The sequence below is a fragment of the Hyaena hyaena genome, unplaced genomic scaffold (assembly GCF_003009895.1).
Source record: "Hyaena hyaena isolate Hyena2069 unplaced genomic scaffold, ASM300989v1 scaffold_120, whole genome shotgun sequence".
In the NCBI taxonomy this organism is placed as follows: domain Eukaryota; kingdom Metazoa; phylum Chordata; class Mammalia; order Carnivora; family Hyaenidae; genus Hyaena; species Hyaena hyaena.
The window spans coordinates 1,610,814-1,630,767 of record NW_024080752.1 but is presented as its reverse complement, the minus strand read 5'-3'; the positions used below and the strand labels follow the sequence as shown (position 1 = coordinate 1,630,767).

Sequence of the window (19,954 nt, the reverse complement as noted above, 5' to 3'; positions counted from 1 at the left end):
GTTAAAAAAAAAAAAACAAAAAAAAAAACAACTTGGGGCACCTGGGTGACTCAATTAGTTAAGTGTCCTACTTCAGGTCAGGTCATGATCTCATGATTAATGAGTTCAAACCCCAGATCGGGCTCTGTGCCGACAGCTCAGAGCCTGGAGCCTCTTTCAGTTTCCGTGCCCTCCTCTCTTTCTGCTCCTACCTCATTCATGCTCTGTCTCTCAAAATATAAATAAAAACATAAAAAATGCTATTATTTTATAAATAACCAAATTAAACCAATTAACTGTATTGTGAGCCTTTTGTGCCCAGAGATTTTGTCTTACTTTTATAGCACAGAGCCCAGCTTATCAAGTGTTTGCTGATGAATAAATAGGTACTTCTAATCAGTCAGAAATATCTTAGAAATAAATTCAAAAGAGATCTTTTAGCAACTAAGTAATATGTAAGTCAATATAAAAAATGCTAAGTGCCTGTTGTGGGCAGTGTGGGTGTACACTATGGGTGATGAGGAAGAACAAGAAAGGAACCCCCAACAAATTTATTGACTGGTGGGAAGGAAAAGGTAAATCCTCAAAAACTCGTGACACAGAGCAAAGGAAAATAGGATCCTAAGATAAATAAGACTAAAATCCGGTGGGCAATTAGGAAAGGTGTCGAGAAAGAGGCAGCATTTTCTTTTTTTTACATCTTTTTTCTCTGTGTATTCCATTTTGACTAGTTGCTATTGCTGTGTCTTCTCATTCACTAATCTTTCTTCTGCAATGTCTAATCTGATTTTAGTCCCATTCAGTGTACCTTCCACCTAGCAATGTAATTTTCATTGCTAGAAGTTTGAATTGGAGTTTTTTAATATTTTTTATGTTTCTATTTAACATGTTTAATCTTGCTTCTAGCTTCTTGAACATTTGGAATACAGTTACAATAAATGTTTCATTGTCTTTGCCTACTAATTCCTTCATTTGTATCATTTCTGGGTGAGTTTCACTTGACTGATATTTTTCCCTCATTATGGGTTGTGTTTTCCTGCTTCTTTGCAGGTCTGGCAATTTGCTATTAGATGCTAGACATTGTGATTTTGCCTTATTTGAGGTGCTTATATCTCAGTTAGGCACTCTTCATATGAAGGGGTAGAAAACACACAGCCTTGGGTAACTTCCACATTGCTGACAGGTCACTGAGGCTTATAGAGGTTAAGCATCTTGCTTGAGATCCCAAAGCCAGTGAGTGAAAAAATTGAAATTCAGATCAGATGCAATTGGATCTGAATCTAAAACCTGTGTTCTTTACACCACACTTTTGGCCTTGGGTGTTTCCTGTCTTTTCATTTTGTTTATAGGGTTTTTTCCTTGTGATGGTGGTTGAAAATTTTTTATTTCATGTAGTCAAATCTATAAAGCCTTTCAATTATGAGTTCTTCTTTTTCTTTTATGCTTAGAATGTTCTTCCCTATCTCAAGATCTTAAGATCAAATCATCACCTCTGTTTTCTCATAGTTACATATAATTTCATTTGAAAGCTGTTCTAAAACATTTGCATGTGTTTCAACTATACAGAGATAAAAGGAACCTTTCTTTTCTCTTTAAGAAACAATTGGCCAGAATTAGTCAATAGATTGCTGGATTTGAAAATAGGCAATTCACTATGAAACAACTTTTTAAAGTAAGGGCGGATTTGAGATTAGTAACTTGATTTAAGATGCTTCTTTCTTTCTTTCTTTCTTTCTTTCTTTCTTTCTTTCTTTCTTTCTTTCTTTCTTTCTTTCTTTCTTTCTTTCTTTCTTTCTTTCTTTCTTTTCTTTCCTCCCTCCCTCCCTCCCTTCCTTCCTTCCTTCCTTCCTTCCTTCCTTCCTTCCTTCCTTCCTTCCTCTAATTTTGGGTTTGGGGGGAGAACTGTCCCGGATAGGTTCAATGACACAATGACTCTGTGTTTGCACCTGGTGGAAGAAAGATGTGAACACAGGAGATACTGGAGACTGTGTTTCTGAGGGTGTCCCAGGTTTCTGGTTCTGGAGCTGGGTAACCCATAGGTGTGAGCAGTATTCCTTACTGCCAGAAACTCTCAGCCAGCCTGTCAACAGAAGGAAAACCAAATTGTCTGGCCATTCCTAAGATGCAGCTACTTGAACTGCCGACAGGACAAGACTGAGAACCTGGGGCTTGTTGGTGCCTAAGGGGCGCCTGGTGGGAGAAGGAAAGGGCTTAAGAAGGGGTCATAATGATCAATAGCAACCTCTGTTGAGTGGGTTAGGGAGCTTATTGATTTGTGTCTGGTTATTTCTATAAATCCTACTCTGTTTTTACATTTTAAAGGTAGCAACTATAATCAAATACTTTTATTAAACAATATGAATTAATGATTTTTCAAAAAGCAGAACCAGCTCATTTATGTTCAACTCATGAAATGATATCTTTATAAAACACCAATACAAACATATAAAGTTGTTTTTATGAGGAATTCATTACTCCTCCCAGCTGCTCCCTAGGGAAGTATTGTCATGAGTCCTATTTTGTCAAGGGTCTGGGGCACTTGTACTAAGTCCTGTGCAGTCAACAAGAAACAGCAGATATCTGCCACCACTGTTAGACCTGAGGTCAGAGCCTGAAGAAGGCCTTGAAGCACGCTTGCGGGAAGAAATATTCCTTCAGGGACTTGCACTGCACATCTTCAGATGTTCTCAGTGTTAATAAGTGTCCTGAGGCCCTGATCCCAGCTGAAAGCAATTTCGCTGGAGACACTGAGTGAGGATGTTTGCTGGAACCACCTCTTCCAGCTGGGATCGTCAATGAGTCCTGAGCCCAACCCGAGCTGCTTCTGTGACTGCATGCCAGAGGGCTGGCCAAGGCTTATTGGTGGACTCTAATGAACACTCCTTAATTATTTGTTCAGCATTTTGTTAGAATCTGGGCAGTGACTAAGGCAGGGTAAGAAGGAAGGTGGCAGGAGGCTATACTGTCTCCAGCATTTCTGTAGACCCTACTCTGCAAAATAAATGCCTTAGGGAGAGGTAATCCAACTGCTGCTCCTTGGAGGGCAGACTGGGCTCTATTCCCAGCCTAATCCACTTAGTAAAGCAAGAGTTATTGGTGAATGTCATGGTTCCCCATGGCATTGGCACCCCAGTCTCTGCCTAGCTGACCCAGCCCTAACCAGCTGGGTGCAGAGCTCCTGCAGGTGCCTCTACTCAGGAGAGCATTAAAGGTTTCAGTTATTACCCTGCATACCAGGGGAATATCAATTGTTTCTGGTTTTGCAGTGATATTGATACAGGCAGGAAGGGGACAGACATGTCTGAGGGATTGTGTCTAGGATGGCCTGGCAGCTCCACATTTCTATTTCTAGGCATTAGTGGCATATCTTCCAAAATAAAATTATCTTAAATAAGCAGGCACAAAGAGAGATAGGTAACCACATGCTAGATGTTGATTTCTCATAAACAATGTTACTGCTGTTTGGAAAGGAATAATATACTTGGTTGAGGAGTATATTCTCCTCCTAGTTGAGTGAATAACCAATTATGAAATATTTATTGAATACTTTGTGCCTAATGGCATTCTAATGCTGGGAAAGAGAACTAATGAGTGAACAGAGCATAAAGAAAAAGGATGAAACAGTCCCTACCAATAAGAGCCATCTGGTTGAGAAGCCAGAGCAACACATGAACAAGTATGCCAGCAACAGCCATAATGCAATGTTGCTTAGGCTCAAATGGGGGACTGTCAGTGGGATCGGAAGTCTTTAAGGGGAAGACCTGGGCAGGGTTTAGTTGGACCCTCAGGATTCCACTCAGGAAAAACTGACAGGATCACTCAGACCCCAGGCCATTGGTGTGGGATGACCAGAGCTTGCTCATCTGAGCTGACAAATGCCTGGACCTTTGGCTGATCCTCCTGTGGGCCTCAGGAACAAGATCATACCCAAGAATTTCACCCCCATAAAAGGCAAACTCCATCTTCCCATTGGGAATTGCAGATTGTCATCACTATTTCTTGGCCCCAGTGTTAATTCTTGTCTTCCACAGGGATGAGTCCAGGGTGGCCGACCCCAGCTTCAGTTCCCATGAGGGATTCCTCCAACACCTGTGGTCTAACCTTTCAGCAGCTGGACCACTACATTCACAGCCCTATCTCTATAGTCAATGGCGGGCTGATTATCAGCTCCCTGGAGCTGTTTCTAAAGGATCATTTGGATGTGCATAATAACAGCAATTTGCATAATTACAGAGAGTCATAAAGAGTATTCAATTGTCTAAGAAAAATGGAATTTAAGTTACAGAATAGGTCAGATCTGAAAGGTAATTTGGAATTTGAACAGTGTTCTAGCTAGCAAACCAGAGCCTATACTGGGGGAGCTACAGAGAAGCCAAGGCGGTACACATTGTTTAAGCAATGCTCAAACCAGAACAAGCTGGTGTGGATGGGCAGGTTTGCTCTTTTACTTTTTCATGACTCAGTCCTGAGAATAAAAGGTGAGAGGAAGGTAGGTCAAGAGGGTAGCTAGCCAATCATCACACGGTTTTGTGTTCCAATGAATAGTGGGGACTCGCTGCATTAAGCAATACTTGTGTTGATGAGAGATACTTCTGATTAAAGCTTTCACTTTTGCACAGAAAAGATTTCTTCAGATTGATGTGTTTTCAACCAGTGAAACTCTAATGCCCTATTCATATTAAAACTAAAGCAAAAATTTGCATTTTGAGTGGAATTGATCCAGTTACTTTTGCAAAGCCTCAGCAGTATGAAAAGGTAGATGTGAGAGAAAATAGCACTCAACTCTGGAAGCCCCGAGTGAACCTGAGCCAGCTACCCCACTTGCTCTCTCCAGTCCTCAGCTTTCTCTTCCCTCCCTTCCCCCTGACTCTAAGTCTCTGGGCGCCCCTTCTCGCTTCCTCTCCCCCATCCTCTGGTTGGAGCAGTGTTTGAAATCATGTCTATTCCAAAACTCTCATTTTACAGATAAATAAGGCCAACCTCATCCCAGTTCACCCAGAGTAGCTCCATTTTTGTTTGTTTTATGTTTTGGGGTTTGGCAATTTATGTGGGAAAAAGAAAAATCTTATGACTAATGAACACTTTGAAAATCGCTGGACTAGACAACTGTTCTAGTTCATTCTATGTTCATTTGTCTAGAAGCAACAGGGGTTGAGTTATTCCAAGTGATGCAAGTAATTGTGAAGGCATGATATTTGGGTTCCAGGGAAAGCTGTGATATTAGATGCATCTTTTGAGTTCACACCAGTTTGCATGCTCTCATCCCTTCCTCTAAATTACTAAAAACCTAACAGTGAAAGTCCATTAAAGAAATATCTTTTAAAATTATATATACTGTGAAGTGAAAATCTCTTATTACCCTGATCTCAGTCACCAGGAGAAAAAAAAGAATCTCATGACACTCCCAACTTTTTTTTGCTTTATCTAGACATGTCTAATATATTCTTTTTTAAAAAAAGTTTATTTACTTTGAGAGAGAGGGAGAGAGAGAGCATGAGTAGGGAAGAGGCAGAGAGAGAAGGGGGACAGAGGATCTGAAGCAGACTCTGCACTGACAGCAGTAAGCTGATGTGGGGCTTGAACTCTCACAAACTGTGAAATCATAACCTGAACCCAAGTCGAATGCTTAACTGGCTACGCCACCCACGTGCCCTTAAAAATCCCTTTTTAACCAGAAAGTTGTATTGTCTGTTGTGGCTATGAACGTACCTTGCTTAGTAGTATGCTAAGGCCATCTATCCAGATGAGTGCATATCATTTTACTTCATTCTTTGTCATGTTTAACAACTGCCTTACTGATGAACATTTAGGTTGTTGCAGTGCTTTTGTCATCACAACATTGCCATGAACATTCTTGTCCAGGAGGCCCTTGTATTAAAAGGAAAATTGCAGGCCCCAAAATGGCATCACTTAGGCCAAGTCAGCAAACAGACTGAACACTTAACCTTAAACAACAGTTTCAATCCACCATCTCTGTCCAAGGAATGTAGCCTTTAGCCTGTCAGTATAGAATTTCTTGGCCAATACCAGGAAATTTAATGATAGACCCCTTCTGCTCCCCTTAGGAGGGTAACCTTGTCTGCACAATGCATTCTGTGCTAGTAAATTCCTTTCTTCTTTTTTTAATGCCCTCTCTCTGCCTTTAAGACCCTTTTTTGTTGTTATTGTTTAGCTCAACAGAGCTCCTGTCTGCTTGCTAGATGGAATGCTCCTGATTCACGAATCATTTACTAAAGCCAATTAGATCTTCAAATTTACTCAGTTAAATTTTGTTTTTTAACAAATTTGGTGGCAGCAGTGGGATCTAAAGCTGACTTCTGATGGCATTTTGGTGACAACGAGAAACACAGTCCTGGTGCCCTTTGAGTTTGCTGTCTTTCTCACTGTTTCTAGGGACGCTGGTGAGTCCCTCCTGGTTTGAGCTCCGCTCTTTTTGCGTTTGAGCTACGGATCTAATTGGCTTTCTAGTTTCTGGTTAACCAGTCAGTGTAGACTGATGAGCGGCTCTAACAGAGCACCAGTCCTTAGCCCTTCGTTCAGTCCACAGTCCCACATTGTAGTCCCTTCCCAGTTCTGGTTCAGTCCACAGTCCCCATTTACTGGGGTTTGCTGGTTTAGTCCACATGGGAATTGCTGGTGGTGTACACGGTCTTCTCATGGCCAGTCCTTGGTTACTGCTGCTGCATTCAGGTGCTCATGTTTGTTTTGTCTTGTTTTGTATAAGTAAAGTCTTAGCTAATGGGATCCTTAAATTCTAAAGAGTTAAGTGTTCTACCTTCTAGCACACTTGTTTACTTTATATCTTAGAATTTTTTCTCGGAAGGCATAAAAATATGCAGGCTTATTTTATGTGCTAAAGAACTTGGCTTGGTAACCATCAGTTGGTAGGCCCCAAAATGTGAGTTGTACCCCATTTGTGGCTAGATATGGCCAGACAGAAATGTAGGTTACCTCCACTTGCTAGGATCCTACCAAACTGCTGCCAGTCCTCAGAGGAACTGCAGCCTAGAAATACAATGCCCATGATAGGGAATGTTCCAATTAGATAAAATCATATAAGAGGTACACTTGAAATGAGGTCTGCCAAATCAAACAGAATGGGACACCTGTTTTAATTGTCAAGCGGAAGTCTGAGTTATTGATGGAAATTCTGCTCCCCTTTCCTCTGAATACTCATTCTACTAATCCTGTGTCTGAATTGTTTTTCCACTGTGAAAAGACTATACAACTGTAAACAAAAAGCTGCCAAATTAATGGCCTTAGAGACACTCCCATATCTACCTTGAAAGGAGGATCCTCAAATGGACCCCTCCCCAAGATGACAAAACTGAGGAGTTTTCTTGCAAACTGCTCATTATTCCTTTAAATAGCCAAGGGTGGGCACCTGGGTGGCTTAGTCCATTAAGTGTCTGACTTGATTTCACCTCAGATCATGATCCCAGTGTTGTGAGATAGAGCCCTGCATCAGGCTCCATACTGAGCATGGAGCCTGCTTAAGATTCCCTCTCTCTCTCTCTCTCTTTCTCTTTCTCTCTCTCTCTCTCCCTCCCCCTCTCCCCCACTTGAGTGCTCTCTCTCTAAAAACAAAAAACAAACAAACAAACAGGGATACTCTGAGGTAGATACCAGAGCCTGCAGAGGGAACCTGAGAACCACTGGCATAAGTCAGCGAGAGGTGAAAATTCTTACCAGAAACAGTTCTTCTGAATCTCTGTCTGTAGTACCCTGTCAAGAGAGGAAAATAAAATATCATGTTGTGCCTTCCCTTCCAAATCCCAAACTATTGTTTGTTGATTCCAACTTTCCCAAGGATACTTATTGCCTCTGGGCTTGTCTTGTTTTGCATACATGGGTTTTTGCTTTCTGCCTGACTGGTCCAAGCAGATTGCTAGTTCTTTCTCTGGGCTGTGTTTGAGAGGCTCTGAATTTGGGGAAGGCAATGCCCTTTGCACCCTCCTGTCTTATACCCAGGAGGAGTTATGCAATACTTCCAGAAATATTCAAAATTAGAACTATGTCCCCGAAAGGAAAGAAACAAATGAAGAATAATGTAGTTGCATAGGTGAATCAATCTATGATGTCGTTTAACTTATAACTCAATTCTTGGAGGAACTGAGAGCCATTATCCAAATGTTACAAATTTTTTACAAAACAAAAATTACCTCTAGAGGCAATTCAAAATTCACCTATTCCTTTACCAAATCCAAAACTTTCCTTGTTTGTCTCAAACAAACTTGTAGATTATTGGCTTTAGGAAACCCAGGCCCTTCCTGGAAGAACTTAAATTCTTTCTCTGTTCCTTAATGTATACATTTTCTCATGTCTTTAAAATATAAACAAAGTCCACAATTACCCAAGACTGAAGGGAAAAAATAAAAGGGGGTGAGACCTTTCTATTATTTGTTGGTTTTTTTTCTTTGGAGCCAGATTAGTTTAACTTCTTATCCTACCTCTCCTCCAAACCCTTTACTCCAATACTAGGCACTGTCACCAACTCGTTATGAATTTAATACTGTGGAAAGTAACCTCTACTATTATTATTCCAATGTCCGCCTTTATAGTAAAAAGTAATTTAAATGTCTGAATGGCCCCTTAGATTCTGAACTCGAAATGTACAGAAGTGTACTTAGTTTTCTCACCTGTAAATTGGGACAATATTGTTCTTTTTCCTATAAATTAAATATAATGACATGTGAAGCTACCCAAATCGATTTTTTTTAAAATGTTTTTATTTATTTCTGAGAGAGAGAGAAAGAGAGACAGCATGAGCAGGGGAGGGTCAGATAGAGAGGGAGATACAGAATCCGAAACAGGCTCCAGGCTCTGAGCTAGCTGTCAGCACAGAGCTCGACGCGGGTCTTGAACCCACAAACAGCGAGATCATGACCTGAGCCGAAGCCGGACGCTTAACCGACTGAGCCACCCAGGCGCCCCCCAAAATCGATTTTAAGAAGTCAGTTTTTATATCTTCCTATCGGGAAAAGATACATGGCAAAATTGTGTTAGTCATAATTGTGAAGACTAGAGAAAAATATTTACAACCTGAGAATTTCATGTGGTGTAGTAATGTTGGAAATTTTAACCTAAGATTATACCCCAACACATTCCCTGATTGATCCCTGGATATTGATTTTTTCCAGGAAAAGGAGGACATAAAAGTATCCTAAAAGGATTAAGCTTCTAAACAGATACTTAGTTATTGTGGTAAGACACATTTAATATAAAATTCACTGCTTTAACCCTTTTAAAGTGTACAATTTTGTGGCACTACTTACATTTGCAGTGCTGTACCACCATCACCATTATCTAGTTCCAGAACTTTTTCATCCTCCCAAACAGAAACCCTGTCCCCCTTAAGCAGCCACTGCCCTTGGTAATCTATTGATCTGTTCTCTGTCTCTACAGGTTACACATACTTAATCTCATCTCAGAAAATGGATTTAAAATCCAGTGGTCTTTGAAATTTTCAGGAAGCAAGATTTTTTTTAATGTTTATTCTTATTTTTGAGAGAAAGAGAGAGAGAGTGAGCACTTTCTCTCCCCCCCCCCCCATCCCCTACATAACGGTCAGAGAGAGGAAGACAGAGAATTCAGGGCAGGCTCTGTGCTGACAGCAGCAAGCCTATTTTGGGGCTGAAACTCATGAACCATAAGATCATTACCTAAGCTGAAGTCAGATGTTCAACTGACTGAGCCACCCAGGTACCCCAAGAAATAAGCTTTTAAGATAGAAAAGTTTTTAGGAGGTCCTCAACCTAGCTTCCAAAGGCAGGAGCCACTTTAATATTCTGCAGCTATCCATTTTATTCCAAGAGCAATGACTACAGAAAGAAAGCAACCCCACTTTCCTTCTAGCCATAGGTCAGGGGTCAACCTGAAGGACTAGAGAGGAGAAGATTGGGGATACTTAACACAATGAGAGCCATGGGGCACCCAGATAGAGAAAGGGGTTCTCCTCCTGACTGGGTTAGTAGGTTGATATCAGGTCCTTAACTAAAGGCTTGACTTTACCTTGTGGATAGCAATACCCCAGGGTTGTTATTTAAGCAACAGTATGGCAGTACCTGGGTGGCTCAGTCAGTTAAATGTCGGACATCAGCTCAGGTCATAATCTCACAGTTTGTGAGTTTGAGCCCCAAGTTGGTCTCACTGCTGTCAGCACAGATCCTCTTTTCCCCCATCTCTCCTCTCCTCACGAACCTCTTCATCAAAAATAAATAAACATTAAAAATAAAAAGCAACAGTATGGCATTTTTAGAAATCTGCTCAGGAAAACCACATCCCATAGAGAAGAATTGAAAGCTAACACATTTGCCTAAAATCCATAATGGTTGACTTTGGTCATATTTCAGATCATGGGGGGAGCTTGCTTCAGTTCAATGCCATTTTAATTCCATATGTTAGCTTTAATTAGCTGTAGGGTCTTCGGCAAGTCAGTCGGCTCTCTAAAGATAATGCTTCTCTGTAACAAGGACAAATTATATGAGTCTTAACAAAAACTTTACAGACTTCTTAAAATTTGATGAGTAACAAACCTTCTGCTTATTATCCCTTATCATCCCATGCTATATGACCAACTACTGTAAGCCTAATGTCTATACCCAAGCCTATCATCAACAGGCTAAAGAAGCCTTCCCAGAGCAGAACTGGGCAGCTCAGTTGGTTAAGTGTCTGACTCTTGGTTTTGGCTCAGGTCATGATCTCACAGTTCAGTTCCTGGGATTGAGCCATACTCTCAGTTTAGAGCCTGCTTAGGATTCTCTCTCTCTCCCCCTCTTTCTCTGACCCCTTCCCTACTTGTGCTCTCTTCCTCTCTCTCAAAATACATAAATAAACTTAAAAAAAATTCTTCTGAGATCCAATTCAGATAATCTAAATTGATCACAAGTCAGAGCCTGGTGATAGGGTATTCTGAAAACATCATTAGAAAAAGACAGCCCTCAAGCCCCACTGGAAAGGGGATCTCACCAAGTGCTCCTGACCACTGACACTGCTGCAAAACCAGAAGGTATTGACCCTTGGGTACATATCACACAGCAAAAGAAGTCTCCACTTATGCAGAATCTGGAGACTTTTAAATCAAATTGACAAGAGAAGTAGCTGAAATCAAGATAGACTGCTTCCACCCAAGAGGACACATCAAGACTTCCTACTTTAACTAAACATGAAACCCTTTCTCCTTATTTTCCCTTCCCTTATTATGGCATTAGCCTGGAAAGGTAATGGCCCCAACTTCATTTCCAAGGTTGTTGTTAAGGGGGGCAACCTCTGGAATTTAGAACAGGCTAGGAGATCTGCCCTACTCCCCTGGTTAGGGATAAATGTAAATGCTAACTTCTGAATTCTAGAAATTATTGCAGAATCTGCTGCTAAAGCAAGATGGCCCAGCAAAGATCGTTAGATCTCTGGCCAAAGTTGTTCTTGATAATGCGATAACCCTTGGCTATCTTTTAGCTGAGCAGGGAGGTGTCTGTGCTATGGCCAATACCACCTGCTGTACGTTTGACGCAGGAGGAAAGGGAGATGCAGGAGATAAGTTGACTAAAGTAAAGCCATTTAGGCTGACCGTTAACTTAAAAAACAGTACATCATTAAAAAAGTCACAAGATCTGACTCATGTAAGACCACAAGACCCTACTCCCTCCCAACAGTAAAAGCCACAAAGTCTGGAGATTCTTAAAATTGTTCCCTGTAGGTAATTTCACAACCATAGGACAGTGGAAAAACTAACTTCCCCATGTAAATGATAAGCCCAAAGTTAAAGAGTAAGCCCCTCCCTATACAGTTAGCTAATTTTAAAAACTTATAAAGCCCTTCATTACAGGAAAAGGAGGATCCTCTCCCCACTCTGGGAGGAGAGACCTCTACTTTCTTAAGTAGTTCCTTTCTTAATTCTCTGCTTAATAAATCTTTGTCTCTTCTTCTAAATGGCTTGCTGTTGAATTCTTTCTTGTGCAAAACCAAGAACCCTCATGATGAGGGACCCAATGCCCTCCCTTTTGGGGCCTTAGCTTACTAGGGTGCTCCTTCAGTGGGGTCTTTTTTTTTTTTTTTTTTGTCTTATTTGGTTTTGATTGGTTTGGGTATTGGGAATCATGCAAAATGCACTCCAAAAATTAGGAATTACTCTGCTTCTAGTAATCATAATCTTGCTGGTATTCTCTCAAAAGCTCTAAATGTATGTTCACAGCCACTAGCCATCACATAAATGGTCTCCTTAAGACTGGATTGTCAGAAAAGGAGCAAAAAATTTGACCAACTTAAAGAAGGTAAGCCTTAAGCCATCACCTGTGAATATGACAGAGAAAAAGCAAAAATGTCATGACCTATGGGTACCATAGAAAGTAACAACAGAAACGGAAAGAATTTCAGAGCAGTAGATGAAAGTGATACTAATCCCTTAAATTTTGATCACGTCTCTCAGTTGAGCTGGGAGTCTAACCAAAGGGGGGATTTGTTAAAAAGAATACTGCAGGCTCCAAAATGGCATCACTTAGGCCAAGTCAGCAAACCAAGGTTAATACCTAGCCTAATAGCAGTTTCAACTCCCACCTCAGAACCCTACCCTCCACCCCAAGAATGTAACCTTTAGCCAGTCAATATGGAATTCCCTGATCAATACTAGGAAATTGATCCTAGTATTGATAGGATAGACCCCTTCTGCTCCCTCCCTTAGGAGGGCAACCTTGCCTACACAATGCATTCTGTGCTAATAAATTCTTTTCTTTTTTCTAATGCCCTGCATTCTGTGCTAATAAATTCCTCTCTTCTTTTTTCTAATGCCTTCCCTCTGCCTTTAAACTCCCCCCCCCTTTTTTTTTAATAAAGCCAATCAGATCTTCAAACTTGCTTAGTAGAGTTTTGTTTTGTTTTGTTTTGTTTTTAACACTTGTATACTCTTCCTACAAGTGATATTCCCAATTCATAGCATTTTCTTTCTAATGAATACTGCTAAATTATGTCCCATGTCTTTTTAGTTGAATTTAAAGCCAGCATATGGTGTCTGATGCCAAGTTAGTAGGAAATTCATTATTTTTCTCCTGGGGCCTCTTCTTTGCCTATAGATTTCTCAAGATTCCATGAGTTCTTTTAATCCAGCAATATCAGTTCTTTGTCCAGAAAGAAAACTGGAAGGTCTAGTCAGGCCAAACTGAACTACATTTTGACTATCATTTTTCTCATCAGTACCACATGTTGTCACTGCTAAAAGTCCCCATACAATGTGATATGTCCCTGTCCATTAATGTATTGATCTTCTCACTAGGGAGATGATCCTGACAAGCCCTGGTGTTCCTTCTGGGAAGATGATTCCAACTTGATGACCCATTGACCAAGGGTGCCCTAACCCTGAGCTCTTAGAAGTACCATTCTTTATATTGTACTCAGGGTGATAGCCATTTTTCCCTCATACAATATATCCCCCAAATGGTGTTGGTGGGTTGGGAGGGACTTCCCACCACTGCTCTGGAGCTGTTTCTGCACCTCCCCCACCCTCTTCCTAACACCATCAGATTCCCACATCATAAATCCAGGTTAACAATTTATTGTCACCTTCTGTCAAGTTAAGCTCTCCCTTGAAGACCCCTGACATATTTTCCTACATGAACTGTATCTCTCTAGTGCAGAAGTTCTAGGTTTGGAAGCAGACACTGTTTTATGCATAGGGGATAGAGATAAAACAGCAAATTTTCTCAAAATGCTTTCACTCAGGAGCGAGTAATAAAAAAAATGCAGACCTAAGTAAGATAATATGAGATAATGATGAGCATTACAGAGACAAAGAGCCAGGTGAGGTGATGGAGAGTGGCCCCTGGGGCTCTATTCATTTGGGGAGTCAGAGAAAGTGTTCTTGATGGGGTAACATTTGAGCTGAGCTTTCAGAGAAGATGTGAGCACAGCTTACAGGCACAGCCAAGACCAGTGATGATGGTCAGTGTGACTGAAGCAGATTGTCGGGGGAAAGTGATAGAAGATGGACTTGGGGAGGGGGCAGAGCCACCTCATAGATGGATTATGCCTGACACACCTCAGGACAATGAGCTGTAAGGCCTCTTTCAGCTTTACCATTCTCAAATCCTAAATTAAGATTTAGAAAGCCCTCTATGCCAAATGTGATTCTTTAATGTCACAATCTAGTTTATATGATAACCAATTTTGAATTATCTTATTTTGCTCCAAATTCTTAATCACTATTAACAGGAAAAAGTTTTTTACTTTCTTATGGCCATACCTTTTCATACCATATGTTTCACACTGATACAATCTTATATAGCCCGTCTGGTAGAAGAAAATTCTTGTGTGAAGATTAACACAATTTACTGGTAAATATCTAGATTGACATTTAGCATATAAATGGAGCCAAAAGGTCTGGAAATGAAAACTCCTTCTTCACTGTCTTTGACAGATGATGGGTATATGAAAGAGAAAGGCTAATTTTCCCTATTGATGCTTCTGTTGTTTCAAACGACTCTTTCTGTCATGATCCCCCAGGCAACAAATGAAGCATTTTGTTCTCTCAATGGGCAATTATACATTTTTTAAGATAATAAATTTTGTCCATAGTGCAGCTGATTACATTCATTTATGAAAATGACTAAAAATAGTGAGTCGAAATTTCTTTTGTCTCATTGTGTTGAGATCATCATCAGAGCCATAATAGAAAGCACAGCAGACCTGGAAACAGGAAGACTGGAGTTGAGTCCAGCTCTTCTACCACAAGTGATGGGACCTTGAGTAAATGATGTCACCTCTCTAAGTTTCTATGTTCTTACTTGGATAAAAGGAAGAGGCATATTGTACAATATGCTTTGTGTCAGAGAGTTGATGGGGCTGGAGCATTATGGGGAGAAGCGTCTGCAGTTCTTTACCTGGGCGGTCAGATATACATGTTTGCTTTATAATTCATCTTGCAATTGTACACATTGATGTATTTGTGATATGTACGTTTCACAATAAATTTCTAAAACTGTCAGTAAATAACCTGTTGACACGCTTGACAAAAAGTAAATACAGCAGGAGTTTTAGTCTGGATCTCCTAGCAAATGGAATAAACCTACATAGAAGTCAAAACAATTTTTCCCCTCAAAACAGGTTTTTTCTAGAGGTGCTTGGCTGGCTCAGTCAGTAGAATGTGCAACTCTTGATCTTGGGGTTGTAGGTTCAAGCCCCACATTGGGTGTAGAGATTTCTTAAAAATAAAAATATTTAAAAATAATTCTTTTTAGGGGTGCCTGGGTGGCTTAGTCGGTTAAGCGTCCGACTTTCGCTTAGGTCATGATCTCGCGGTTCGTGGGTTTGAGCCCCGCGTCGGGCTCTGTGCTGACTGCCAGCTCAGAGCCTGGAGCCTGTTTCAGTCTGTGACTCCCTCTCTCTCTGACCCTCCCCTGCTCACACACTCTCTCTCTCTCTCTCCTAGAAATAAATAAAACATTAAAAATTTTTTTTAAAAAATAATTCTTTCAAAAAAGAGCTTAGTTGAAGGAGTAATCTGTAAAAATTTCTTATGAAACAAAAGGGTATCTCATGCTTAGTACAGCTTCCTCCTGCCCTAACCCTCCATTCACCTTCACTTGAGGCTTTTTAGGTTTCTTTCCATGAATGTTCAAGAATGCCAAAAACAGAGAGTCTTGAAAGCAGCAAGAGAGAAGTATAGAGAAACATTTGCAGGCACACCACTTTTTTACATAAATGAAAGTATGTTACACATGCTGCCCTATACTTTGCATTTTTAAATTTATCTTGGAGATGTTTCAATATAATTCTTACAGATTTAAATGTATTCTTTTTTGAAGTATTTCATTTTGTGGATATGCTACACTTTATTTAACCAGACCCCTCTGATAAATATTTAAGTTTTTTTGTTCTTTCCCACATTTCTACAGCCACCGTCTTTGTACTTCTATCTCCTTACATGTATATGAGTATATCTGAAGAATAAATCCCAAAGGGCAATTAATGGATCAAAAGGTAGACCCATTTAAATTTTAGTAATGATTGCCAAAATGCCCTCCAAAGAGATAGCATGCCTTTACACTTCATCAACAGGAATAGGAGAATGCTGCTTTCTTGCGTATCAACAATAGCCAAACTATGGAAAGAGCCCAAATGTCCATCGACTGATGATAGATAAAGAAGATGTGGTGTGTGTATATACATATATAATGAAATATTACTTAGCCATCAAAAAGAATGAAATCTTGCCATTTGCAGTGACATGGACAGAGCTAGAATGCATTATGCTAAGCAAAATAAGTCAATCAGAGAAAGACAAATACCATATGATTTCATTCTTATGTGGAATTTAAGAAGCAAAACAGGAACATATGGGAAGGAGGGCAAAAAGAGAAGAGAGGGAAACAAATCACAAGAGACTCAATGATAGAGAACAAACTGATGGTTGATGGAGGGAGGTAGATGAGTGATGAGTTGGATGGGTCATGGGTACAAAGGAGGGCACATGTTGTGATGAGCACTGGGTATATGTAAATGATGAATCACTGAATTCTATTCCTGAGACCAATCTTGCAATGTATGTTAACCAACTATAATTTAAATGAAATTTTGGGGAAAAAAGAGACGGAGTTCTGCTTTCCTGACACTTCCATGATATGTGCTCTGTTAGTCTTTTTATTAACAAATCTAAGAGGTGGGAAATAGCATTTCATCATTTAAATTTATTTCTTCAACTATAAATGAAAATGAGGCACTCTTTTTTTTTCCTCTGAACTTCCTGTTTGGGTCCATTGCCCATTTTCCTTTTGGTTTCCTGTTCTGTATTGCTTTGTAACAGCTCTTTATATACTAGCCCTTCACAATTATGTTCAAGACCTATGTTTCTCATTTGTTATGTAGTATTTTACCTCTTGTGGAAATTTTATTGTTTTTTAATGTGGATTCATTTTTTAATAGTTTATTGTCAAGTTGGTTCCCATATATAACACCCAGTGCTCATCCCCACAAGTGCCCTCCTCCATGCCCATCACCCCCTTCCCCTCCCCCCCACCCCCATGAGTCCTCAGTTTGTACTCAGCATTCAAGAGTCTCTCATGGTTTGCCTCCCTCCCTCTCCCCCACTATTTCCCTCCCCTTCTTCTCCCCCACGGTCCTCCATTAAGTTCCTCCTAATCCTCCTATACGTGCAAATATATGGTAGCTCTCCTCTGCCTGACTTATTTCACTCAGCATAGTACCCTCAAGTTCCATCCATGTTGTTACACATAGCCAGATTTCATTCTTTCTCATTGCCATGTAGTATTCCATTGTATAGATAAACCACGCCTTCTTGATGCATTCGTCAGTTGATGGACCCTTAGGCTCTTTCCATGTTTTGGCTATTGTTGAGAGTGTTGCACACCCAAAAAACAAACAATCCAGTGAAGAAATGGGCAAAAGATATGAACAGACATTTCTTCAAAGAGGACATCCAGATGGCCAACAGACACATGAAATGATGCTCAGTATCCCTCCTCATCAGGGAAATGCAGATAAAAACCACACTGAGATACCACCTCACGCTGGTCAGAGGGGCTAAAATGACCAAATCAGAGGACTCTAGATGCTGGCGAGGATGTGGAGAAATGGACACCCTCCTACACTGTTGGTGGGAATGTAAACTGGTGTAGCCCCTCTGGAAAACAGTGTGGAGGTTCCTCAAAAAATTAACAATAGAACTCCTCTATGACCCAGCAATGGCAATGCTAGGAATTTACCCAAGGGATACAGGAGTGCTGATGCATAGGGGCACATGTACCCCAATGTTGTAGAAATTTTAAATTACTAGACAGTATTTATACATCCTTTCTACATATAGTATGGGGGCTTTTTCTTTCTTGGAAAATTATTTCCTACTCCAATGCCATTATAAGATTTTTTCCCAAGTTTTTTCCAGTTTGTTTTTCATTTTTAAAGGTTTTGTCAATATAGTTTAATGAACTTATTTAGTGTAGTGAGTGAAGTAAGGATTCAACTTTTTGTTTATCCTCCAGATATCTATCCCCGATGTCCATCCAGCTGTCTCAAATTTATTCCTTAACTAATAAGTTTTCTCTCCACAGTTTTGAAATGTCGCAGTATTTGAGTCTAAAAATTACTGAATCTGTAAATTGAAAACAACTGGATGGTAAATTAATAAATTAACTAAGTCATTCTTGGCACATTTAAGGAACTATCAAAAAAGTAGCATAGAGTGTGATTCTCATGTGTGTTAGGCCCTGTTCTAAGTGTGTTGCATGTATTTGCTCATTTAATCCAGATAACATTGCTATAAGGTAGGTGCTATTAGCTCCATTTACAGATAAGGACACTGAAGCACAGAGAGGTTAAATAACTTCCTCAAGATCACATGGCTTGTGAGTGGCAAAGCTGTGATTTGAATATAGGCAGGTTGACTTCAGAATCTATGCTCCTTTCTACTCTCTCTGCTGCCCCCACCAAATGGAAAACACTTTTGTGTATACTTCCTACATGCTAGGCATTGTTCCAAGAACTTCACATATAATGATTTCACTTACTCTTCACAATAGTTCTAAGAAATAAGCACTGTTTCTAACTCCATTTTATAGATGAGCAAACTGAGGCAAAGTATAGCTGGGAGACAGACAGGGAAAGGGGAGTGGTGTGAGATGAGTTTGAAGAAGGGGGAATTTTGTTCTAACTTTAGAGCGGCAAAGAATCACAACAATATGTGAATCAGGGCTGACCCAGTCAGATTTGTGTTTTTGTGACACTCACTGGGTGCAGCATAGAGAGTAGATCGGGGAAGGGACTGCAAAGCAAGTGTGGGGAAATCAGATACCAGGCTAATACCATGACACAGTGACCACCTACCATGGATGGCTATCCAGTGATGAATGGGCAATATGCACGTGACATGAGAATTACCACCATCTGGGGCAGCATCCATGTGCCAGGGACAGAACTCAAGACAAGTGCTCAGAGTAGTTACATTTCCAGAGAAAACCCAGGTGTCCAGAGGCTAAGTATTGCACCTGTGCTCACCCAGCTAGTAAGTGCATGCTCCCAACCACCAGGCCTGCCCTCTTTACTCAACCTGCACAGAAAAATTGGGCCCTTCAGATAGATGCTGGATAGGGCTCAATACAGCCTCGAAAACTGGAATGAGCAATTCCTTCTCCATCCTATCTTCTCAGAGGATAGGAATCAAAGAGATTGGTTGACAATATTGACAGAAGAGCTTCTGTTATCACATATCTTTAGATCTTTTAAGCATTTTTTTTTTCAGTTTTAGGTTAACTTTTCCTCAGATTTTTTAATATCCTCCTGAGGTTACTTTGTGAATCTATCTCATTGCTTTCTTCTTGCCCAGATAAAGGGCAAGTTCGGGGCCCACTTGCTGCTATTAATTGTCCTTTCTCCCTGCAGATCCGAGTGATGGTGGATCTGTGCAACAGCACCAAGGGCATCTGCCTGACAGGTAGGCCAGCCTGGCACTGGGCAGGAGTGGCTCACACCACAAACACATGTGGTAGCCAAAGGGTCAGATCAGAATGAACACCTAGGAACACTGTGGGTGCTAAAAACACATGTTGGTTTTACCTTTACCAGATGTTTTTAATGACTTGAAAATCAATTGTAGTATAATTATGAAAAATAATATTTTTGGTATTGCCATAGAAATATAGCCATGGAAAATAACTGGGTATTGGGTAATTAGAAATGTGTGGTACATACATTTGAACTGGGGCCATAGATGTTTTCTTTATTCACATTAATTTTTAAAAGAGAAAAGAAAGGAAGGAAAGAGACCTTACCAGAAGTAATTCTTTCCTTACATCATACATATGGCATAAATGGAAAGTTCTAGAAGTAAACTACTGATAAGTCAAGAAAACACTCTTGATGAAGAGTGCTCCGTGTGTGGTGCCTACTGCGTGCTAGGTGAGATGGGAGGTTATGTCATACACAGCTCCCCTCTACTCAATGAATCAGGACAAATAGGAGGAAGGGAAATCAACCC

General features: G+C 40.4%; 1 protein-coding gene across 1 annotated transcript in view; it reads left to right on the top strand.

The window, feature by feature from the left end:
* The window catches only part of GLDN (gliomedin), a 62,265-nt gene that overhangs the window by 13,826 nt on the left and 28,485 nt on the right, over positions 1 to 19,954 (top strand). Inside the window, exon 2 of the mRNA XM_039237083.1 lies at positions 19,360 to 19,411. Coding sequence (XP_039093014.1) covers positions 19,360 to 19,411 — 52 coding nt within the window. The remainder of the gene's footprint in view (positions 1 to 19,359; positions 19,412 to 19,954) is intronic.